The sequence below is a fragment of the Mastomys coucha genome, unplaced genomic scaffold (assembly GCF_008632895.1).
Source record: "Mastomys coucha isolate ucsf_1 unplaced genomic scaffold, UCSF_Mcou_1 pScaffold13, whole genome shotgun sequence".
Lineage (NCBI taxonomy): Eukaryota > Metazoa > Chordata > Mammalia > Rodentia > Muridae > Mastomys > Mastomys coucha.
The window spans coordinates 21,358,832-21,368,897 of record NW_022196895.1 but is presented as its reverse complement, the minus strand read 5'-3'; the positions used below and the strand labels follow the sequence as shown (position 1 = coordinate 21,368,897).

General features: G+C 41.7%; 2 protein-coding genes across 6 annotated transcripts in view; one reads left to right on the top strand and one right to left on the bottom strand.

Moving 5' to 3' along the window:
• Positions 1-2,793, top strand: part of Tpgs2 (tubulin polyglutamylase complex subunit 2) — a 42,276-nt gene extending 39,483 nt beyond the window's left edge. The window contains exon 8 of the mRNA XM_031366363.1: positions 2,734-2,793. Within this exon, the coding sequence (XP_031222223.1) occupies positions 2,734-2,793 (60 nt within the window). The remainder of the gene's footprint in view (positions 1-2,733) is intronic.
• Positions 2,794-6,858: 4,065 nt separating this feature from the next.
• Fhod3 (formin homology 2 domain containing 3) overlaps positions 6,859-10,066 on the bottom strand; it is a 421,283-nt gene continuing 418,075 nt past the window's right edge. For all 5 annotated transcript variants that reach the window (XM_031365152.1, XM_031365155.1, XM_031365151.1 and 2 more), the window contains 2 exons: positions 9,595-9,756; positions 6,859-7,448 (listed from right to left, as the gene is read on the bottom strand). In XM_031365152.1, coding sequence (XP_031221012.1) covers positions 7,366-7,448; positions 9,595-9,756 — 245 coding nt within the window. In that variant the 3' untranslated portion in view covers positions 6,859-7,365. The remainder of the gene's footprint in view (positions 7,449-9,594; positions 9,757-10,066) is intronic.

The following is a 10,066-nucleotide window of genomic DNA, read 5'->3' as shown; positions in this document are numbered from 1 at the left end:
TTAGTTTCACTGGCTTTATGTTTTGAGAAAACACTTTCAAAGACACAGACTTGTGTTCTTTACAACCCGTACCACAAACACATCGCACTTGAGTCTTTCTTAATTTGCTATAAAATACCGTGTTCCTGATCAGTTTGCTATGAGGAGTTTTGTTTCCAGCGTTGCGTCTATGTTTCTACACTTGCCAAATTCATCTTTAAAAGAGATTGACTCCTGCTGTATTTCATCTGTTAATTTCCGGGGCATCATTTGCAGATAAAGCCAGTATGTTCAGAATTTCCAGTTATTCTGTTTATTCACAGTTGGGTACTGTCTCTCCCAACTTAAGTCTAAGCAGTAGCATCCCTAGGTCAGTGTGGGGTCCCCAGAGGTCTTTGTAAGTAAATGTCCTATTCAAAGGCATTTTCCCATAGAAACATGATGGTATTAGACACTGAGCCATCCCACAGATTTATCATGTGTTATATATTAGGCATATAACAGAATTTCTGTAAAGAAAGACATTACCCTGATTTCAGTTAAGAATATCTGTTCCTTCCTCTGTACTCCTGGCAATGGGCAGGAGTTTTTGATGGCTATAATTTTTGTACTGATATTCCAGAGGTAGAATAAAGAGTTCTGAGCAGGGACAGACTGCATACTCCCTTTCCAATTAGCCAACCTACTCTTTACTTTTCTACCATGGTGGGTGTCTGGGCTTCTCTTTCCTAGTATGTCATGGGAGCAAAAAGTCCCTTTCGTTTTTCTACCTGTACTTCTCCAACACCACTTTGAATGTTTAGTGAAGATTTCAAATTCTTGTTTTGGGGGCTGGAAGGATGTCTCAGCAGTTAGGAGCATGGACTACTCGTGCAGAGGACCTGAGTTCATGTGGCGGCATACATGTGAAGCAGCTTACAGCCCCTGGAACTCCAGGAGGCTCAAAATGCTCTTCAGCTTTCCACAGGCACCTATGCACACATAAAGAAGGGAATAAAAATATTTGAAAAACTGGTATTTGTTGTTGTTCACTATTATGATCCTTGGAAAGGTGGTGGGGTCTTGAGTCTTTCTCCTGCCACTTTCCATACCCTCAGGGACTCTAAGAGTCAGTCATCAGGGATTATGGCAGACTCTGGCTGTCTGCAGCCACATTTTTTTAATAATTCAGATATTGAAATGTAAGTGTTCCAGTGCATTTGGGAGCATGGAGAGCTTCATGTTAGCAGTGCATTCTGTCTGTAATAACCCACGCTGTCCTCAACTTGCAATTGTTCTGTCTAGGTTTTACCAACACTGGAATCCAAGCATGTACTACACACACACAGTCACTAACGTTTTAATTACAGATGTACAGCATCATGCCATACTTTGGATTTTTAGTCAGTTTAACAGTAATTCTGAGTATGAAACTTTCTGCTTAAGGTCTGAGTGGCTTGACTCTGATTTCATGGAAATTACAAAATTTCTTTGTAATTTAGTAAACCACGTCTTTTTTTTTCACCTTTTGAATGATGTATTTCCCTAAACACTTATTATGGAGACTATTAAACGTTTACAGATATAAATACAATAGTATAATTAACCTGCTGTGTCCATCACAGTTTCAACAGTTACCATCTCATGACTAATGTTTTAGCTCTACCCCTACTTCTCCAGTTTTGTTTTTTAAATAATTGTAACCTGTTAGTTTCTAAGCCATACTTCTTGCCTTGGGTTTAACAATTGCCCTGGTGGTTATTGATGTATGTTCCTTTCTCTGTTCACTGCAGTAGTTATTCCCATGGGGTTTCTGATAGCATTATTTGTGCTATGTAATTGTGACTCTTCGTTACAGCTGACTACAGGTAAGTAGCAAACCATTTTGGCATATGTTGATAAATTCTCTTCTTTGGCTGTAGTCAGTCCAAAAGATCCTGTTTTCCCAGATGTATTAGTTGCCTTCCTTTTGCTACAATAAAATACCATAGCCAAAACAGCATATAGAAAGTATGTTTTGCTTAGAGTTCCAAAGGGAGATGCTAACATGGCAGGAGAGGCATTGCAGCAGGCAGCCAGAATGGAAAGCTGAGAGGTCACCTCTTCAATTGCGAACATGATGCAGAGAAAACTGGAAGCAGGAAGGGGCTATAACTTTCAAAGCCCACCCCAAGAAATGTGCTTCCCCCAGCAAGGCCACACTTCCTGACATTCTATGACCTCCCCAGACAGAACTACCAACCATGGACCAAGTGTTCACATATGTGAGCCTATAGAGAACACCAGCCATGCATTCTCTTGTAAACCCACACAGCCTGTTATGGAGTTTTGGCTGCTAAGTGAGTTAGTGCATAGAGTTAGTCACTTTTCCTGTCCTTCCTTTTATGATGTGGCCCCATGGTTACTAACTATGAACTTTCTGCTAGCAACTCTGCACTCTTAAGCCACTCATTCTTTGCTTCCAAGACACCAGTTTGCTTCTTTCTTGTGCCTTTACACCTGTAGTTTCCTGGTGACGTTCAGCTCTAGTCTGCCTCTACTCAAAGCCCCAACTCCCCTGGGTTTTGAGCAGTGTTTTTTGTGCTACTCCAGAAAGCCATCCTAATCATATGAACTCCCATGAATCATTCATATATGAAATTTAAAGTTGCTTACACATAATTCTGTATTAACCCAAATATGTCATATTTTAGGGCAATAAATTAAAATGAATGAGTAAAGTTGTAAAAATGTTTAATTTTAAAGATTGAGAAGACAATAATTGCCTTATTTTAGAGTCTGGATATGCTTCGCTTATCTTATGGTCGATGTCATAAAACCGTCCAAATGAAATAGGTTACACATGAAGCCATGAATGTTGCTGGTCTTTCCTGCACCACATATTTTGTACCCAGAAGCCTATCTTACTGAACATCCCACCAATAGCTGTCTTGATAAGGCTCTAAAAGAACAAAAAGTAACTTGTGAGACATGGTGGGATGTGCAACTTCCTATTCTGTCTAGGAAAAGTTCTTCAACATTGTTGATGCTGTTTCTTCAGATGTAAAATGAAAATTTATGGAAAGGCTATAAAAGTATTAATGCAAATGGAGTGCACACATGGAGATGCTTTCAGTAAGCAACAGCTTTTAAAATAGCATTCAGAAAGTCCATTTTCTCCCCATGAATTACCTAACCAACAGAACCAATTGCTTTACCAGATGATTTTTTGACAAAATTGATTATCTATTTTAACACATATTTTTACTGTCTATTTCAAAGCCATTAGCTTTCTTTTAAAATTGCAAAGATATTTCATTCCTGAAGCAATTTGGTACTTTTGTGGTGTAGTTATCTCTCTGATAAAATGAGTTCTAATCAAAACTAGAAATAGCTAAAGAATGGTGGATAACTGAAATTTAATTGGACGACAGCCTCCCACAGCTTCTATTATGCCTCCTGAGGAGAAATATCATAGCTCTCATTTTCCCAACTGATCACCCAGCCCTGGCACAGAGCTACCTCCAAACCTGGCCCTTAGTGCATAGTTTGTCATACTATATTTTTAGGACTGCCATAACACGTTACAACGAACTTGATAGCTTAATACATACAAATTTACCCTTGTGTACTTCTGCAGGCCAGAAGTTCAGTATCAGTTTTATAGGGCCAAAATCCAGTTTTCACTGGGACTGTCCTTGGGAGGCTGTCTTAGAAAATCTGTCCATAGGGCCGGGCGGCGGTGGCGCACGCCTTTAATCCCAGCACTTGGGAGGCAGAGGCAGGCAGATTTCTGAGTTTGAGGCCAGCCTGGTCTACAGAGTGAGTTCCAGGACAGCCAGGGCTACACAGAGAAACCCTGTCTCAAAAAACCAAAAGAAAAAAGAAAGAAAATCTGTACCTGCTTCCTACAGCAGATGGTTGTTTGGGTCCACACCACTTCAGTCCTTGTTGCTTTCACTTCATCTTCTGTTTCTCCAAATTTTTTCTGGCTGTCCTTTATAGGACACTTATGATTGGATTTGAGGCATGTCAGACACTACAGGATGATGTTTGCATACCTGCAAAGGATCCTTATAAAGGAATTGTAGATTTCAGAGATTAGAACCAGAGGCCCCGGAGATGCTGAGTCAGTGTATGACAGTAGTGTTTGCTACTTCACCACTTCAAGGACTGTGGATATAAATGATTGTTTTGAGAGCCATAACTGATCTAGAAGCCACTTAAGAGCTGGGAAACTAAGCTGTTTCTTGTACCCCTGCTTGTCTTCTCTACATTGTGTTCAACAATGAACCTTGAAGAAAGTAAAACCCAGATCTTCAGCCGTCCCAAGCCCTATGCAATGCACATTCTCCTTCATCCCCAGTTTCCTTTGAGTGAGTTAGTTAGTTTTTAAACAGAAAATCCTTAGGGTTCTAAAAAATAAAATCAGATATCTTCAACAAAATGATGTCTGTCTTTCATCACTTCCCAGCACTTATGTGAAGATAGAGGCACTAGAGAGTGTCAGTAATAAGGACCTAAAAGATTAGCAATGACACAGGTAAGGTCTTATAGAGAAACTTAATGCCATAAATTAAAAAGTGCTAATAACAAGACTTAGTGAGATGGCTTAGACTGCTCTTACAGAGGACTGCAGTTCCTAGCACATATCAGGCAGCTCACATACAACTGTAACTTCTATTTCTATTCCAGGGGATCTTAATGGTTCTTCTGGTTTCTGCATACACACACACCACAGCTTTAGCTTGCTACCTAGGTCACACCAGGACAACTATCCCACAGGGACAGTAGGTATTCATCTGAAGACAACTAGCCACTTGAATAATGAAATCCACCTGACAGACATTGTCCACTAATGAGCTGATGTCACCCTTAGAGTAAGCCTCTGCAGCCTACATATTTCTTTTGTCTTTAAAAACTTCCCTCTGCATAGCTTCCATATGCACTTAGCAGTATACAATAGCTTACCACAGCACATACCCTGGACTACAGCATCCTGCTATTCCCAAATAAACAAACAGCCATTTCTATGATTTTAAATTGTCATTGGTGTTTCTGGAAATTATATTTGATTTTACCTAATTCTCATATACACTATCTTTAGTCTTTTACCACCCACTCCAGGGAGGAGAAAAAGGAGGAAAGGAAAGAAAAGACAGACAGGTAAACCTTGTGGGACTGGGGCAATGGCTCAGTGAGTAAACTATTTGCTACACAAACATGATGAGTTCAGATTCCCAAGACCCATGTAAACCCAGCACTGGCAGGTTGGGGACAGGCAGATCCTGGAGCTTACTCAACAGTGACTCTAGGTTCAGTGGGGGAAAAAAAAACCACGATGATTGCTGCTGCTGCTGCTGATGGTGGTGTAGAAAACCACAGAGGAAGATTGCTCACATCATCCTCTATAGTCTCAACACATGGTATACACTAGAATTAACACACACAATTCCTTGTAACTCAGTAACACTCAAACTCATCTTCATATTAGAAATAATGTGTTGGAAATGTGATGATCTTTTAGATGTTCTCAAGCCCCGTCCACACTCTAGAACACCTCAGCTACAATGTCTTGGGCAGGACAGGAAGAAAGATAAAGATACCAGTAACTCTCCATACACTAGCTAAGTCACATCCACAGAGTTTGGTGGGCATCTTTGCCCTGCTACATTTTCCCATACTACGGTGAGAATATTCAAAATGAAACTCTAAATAAAAGACTCTCCTTAACTAGCTGCAAAGCAAGAAATTAGTTAACCTTGCTTGCTTCTCAGAAGGTTTTTGATCCCTAAAATTAACATTGTAGTTTCCCAGTCACCCGCAGAACTCTGGGGACCACCAGAAAGCCACTGAGTATCCATTCACCCAGCAGCATGACAACAATGCAGTTTCCTGTTTAGACATCTCTGTCCTTGTGATGGATAGCCCATGCCTAAGTTCAGTGCTAAGGCAATAAGCTAGTGCCCTCAAAGCCATTAAACCACATGTGAAATGATTGAGATACAAAAGGGAAATGACTATAATGACCTATGTATCCTTTTCAAGGGGCGATTAAATCAATTCCCTAATCTGTAATCTACAAACCCAACTGACATTCCTAGGCTCTTACAGAGTGCTCACATCTATCAGGTAGCCTCTTGAAAGTGCCTACTTGACAGAGTGCTCTCCCACCACAGGTTAGGGAGGCCACAGTCCAGGGGGTAGGTACAAATATTTCATCTTTCTATAGATAACATCTGCTGCATGTTATCTATTAATCACCACTCCAGATACAGAGGCACAAAGTTTTCAAAAGGTGGGACATTTGCCCAGCCTCTGAAAGTAGCTACTGGAATGATTTACTTTTTCCTGATTTGGGAGATAGGTTTCCCATGAGGAGACCTGGCTAGCCTAGGAACTTCCCTGAAAATCTAAGTCACTTTCTAGGCATCTGTAAGCCCCAGTGTCACTGAAATTGCTAAGAGTCCTGTATTCCCTCTTGAACACTGTGGGTCTGGACTACTTGAGAGAAATGAATATAAAAACCATAACTCTGTAGACAGGACTTTAAATTCTATTTCATGTGGATGACTAGTAATTTTTTTTGAGAAAAGTTTTGCCTAAAAGGCAAAAATGTTCATTTAAGAATATTTCAGACATGTGAAAAGCGTCTCTAGCATATTGTAGCACTACATACACCAAAGCTCGTGTGTAAAGTGAAATGTACCCAAGATAACAACAGCTAACTTTCCCTGCAGCAAAGATGGATGGCTAATTAAACCAGGAGTGTCAAAGAACATGTTGGGGCTACCCAGTCAACAAAACACAACCCAAATGACTTGAAGATTCCTCAAGAAAGACTCCTTGCTGGCTAGGAATGGTGTGAAGTTGCATAGCTACTTAGGATCCTCTGTTTCTGATAATAAACATTTCTTATGGTGACATTAATCTCTATTTATTTAGTCATTGAAACATGGTGTACATTTATGAGTTTGTATAAACATTTAGTACATCTAAAATCCACAATTGGTAAACAATCTGTGCTTGCATTTGTGTACAACATTGGCATTTTTATCTGGACATTTTGTTGTGGAGACCCAGTCTCTGAGTCTAATCACATTGCCCCGTGTTATCTTAACAACTGTGACAGAAGTGATTTGTTCCTTACAAGGACTGTTGCCTCCTAGAAAAGGTGTCACACTTGGAGCTAATAAACCAGGTATCAAGGAAACAAGAGAAACACAGCTGACTTGATAAAGTACATGCAGGAGATTTCTGGAGATCCATGTCAATGTGCAACGGTGACAAGCAGTGTGTTACCCAGAAATGAGAACTCAGTTCTAACCGTCAGATGTTCAGGTCAAGTCTCCCTGCCCCCCTACTGAAAAGGGTGGGTCTAGCCAGAGCTGGTCCTCTGCTCAGCACACTTCTGAGGGCCTACAAAAGTCACAGTTGCAGTTCAGATGTGCCAACCAGGCCCAGGGCTCTGGCTTCTTCTGGAGTCAGGCCACTCTTCAAGGTCCTTCGCACTGCAGTAGTCCCCGCAGATCACAACCAAAGAGACAAGAAGAGAAAGAAAGTGTTAGCAAGAAGACATATGTTACTGAGTGTATCAGGACCCTTCTTCCCAAGAATGCATGGTATCCCAGGGCTACTCTGCTCTAGCCTAATGAAATACCCTGGGAGAGACCTTGAGATTGCAAGGAGAAGAGGAATGTCCTCACAGGGTTTCTGAAAAATGGGTGCAAACTGCAGAGAGTATAGGTGGTGTGTGGAAAGCTCATCTTCCTAGAGTGGAATATAACAGAGAAGAGTCAAAATGGAAAACTTGGCTCTGAGGGAAATAAGCAGGAGAGGTCAGCAAGCTCCAACTGCAAAGCTATGGGAAGGAATACAAAGATGGGAACAGACCTAAGAACCTGGGGCCCTGTGCAGCCAAGCGGTAGGCAGAGCCCATGGCAAGAGTTGATGGTCAGGAAGAGTCTCTGAGTAATGTGGGTCTCCGTATCAACTTGACTAAGGACCTTTAGGAACAGTGTTTGGGATAATCAGCAAACTCCCCTAAATATATTCCAAAGAGCAAACTAAGGCAATTTTGAGGAACAAGTCTCTGGCCAGGTTCACTATTAGACAAGTGCAGAAATCACAGCCCCACTGGGGAAAGAAAAAAGCCATCAACACAACTAAATGTAAAGGCCTTCCTATGGGGTGCAAAACCATAAACCAAGTGAATTCTTGAAGATGTAAAAGCAGGACACAGGATGATAGTCTTTCATTAGAACCTGGAGGGAAGCCAGGAATGATGGTGCATGCATTTAACTCAGCACTCAGAAAGCAGAGGCCAGAGGATAGCTGTGAATTCAAGGATAGCTTTTTCTACTTAGTGCTTTCTAGGCCAGCCAGTACTAACTAATCCTCTGAGGAGCAATTACTAAGAAGCCCTGCAGTTCTGAACTCACTAGTTGATTTGGATCATTGCTTGAGCAAAGATACGTAGAATTTTAAATCTTGGCAGAACACTCTAATGTATATCCAAGGTTGAGAACTATGACTCCAGAGCCTTGATACTCAATGTGAGTACCAAGGACAGCAGCAGCATTTTCATCTGATGCTCCCCAGAAGCCAACTCCTAGCCCATCCATCTTCAGCAGAATTGTGTCATTCACCCTGATCTCAGTGTTATGTTCCTTTATGGGAAAAGATTCCCATCAGACACTAAAGGAGATCATATGCAAAAAGCAAGCTATGATGGGCTGAAGGAATTCGGTTTGGCATTCTTTGCCCTTAGAAAAAGCACACTATGGAGACTAGCAGAGCCATAATGCTAACCATTTCTTGCCATACCCCAGTCACCCCTGTGTGAATCTCATGGGCAGGATAACTGGGAGTATCCTGTATTTGCATTCTCACTAAGTTCTCTGCCAGCTCTGCATTTATCTGGGGATTCCTTTTCCTCTTAAACATCCCTTATTCTCAGAGCCAAAACCAGTGGACACTCAAGCTGCCCCATGAATAATCCAGCAGCAGGTTGAAGGATGTGAAATGAACCTAAAACACCCTGGGCCACAGCAGATCCCAAGTTTAGTACAGATAGAGGGGCAAGAATGGGCAGCAGGTTCAGACTCAAAGAACTGACCTCTTACTTTAATTTAGTTGAATCATGTTTGGAAGGGAAATCATGTTTGGAAAAGGGAAACCCTAATAAAACTAGAACATTAAATGGTAAGCTGTTGGCTTGACCTCTTGATACCCCCTGCTTTTTATTGTTAGCCTACCAAAGACTATGGTAAGCCCTGGGAGGAGACAGCCTTTACCTCAGCAAGTATCCTCTGGTGCTGGGTGAAGAGCAGAAATACAGCCTCTAGCAAACCATCTGGGGCAGTACTTGGTAGTAAGCCTTACCACCAGATACTAGAGGCTTTCAATGGCCTTTGATACCTTACTAGAGTATTAACTTATAGAAGATAGGGCACACACAGAGAGTACATTTGACAAACATGGCTGCCACTCCTCCCTCCTTCATGGCAGATACTGATAGGACCTTCTTGCTAAGGAGGCAGGTGGGTACTATTAAGGAGCCACAGAACAGTGATGGGAGCTTCCTTCTGTGTCTCTGGCCTTCCAGGTAATATTGAAAGGCAAAGAAACAGCCATATCCTTCCGAAATGTACTCACAAGATTTGCGGTTGGCCCTGGAACGCTTTCTCTCCCGTGGCACCACTCGCTGACTGGGCACTTGGGTGGCTGATTTGACAATGCGATCCATGATCTCATCAGCTGCATCATCAGTGACACTAGGTGACTCCTCAGTTGCCATAGTCCATGAACTAGTGGATCCTGAAAAAATTAGACAAGCAGAGAATGTCATGTGCTCAGAGAGAAGAGGAAAGATGGAAAATGTTATTGTTTTTCTATGTAGCTGACATCCATCAGAAGTCGATTCCAGCAAAGATCAGTGACAGCTTCAGAGTTACTGACATGCCTAGATTTAGATTGATGGTCTGTCCCCACCTGTGTCTGCCATCCTGCTGGTGCTGTGGAAGCCTAAATTGGGATGATTATTTTGGATTTTCCTACAACACAGCTGTGTTCCTGCCTCTTTGTTATATAACCCCCCTTCTCTCTCTCTCTCTCTCTCTCTCTCTCT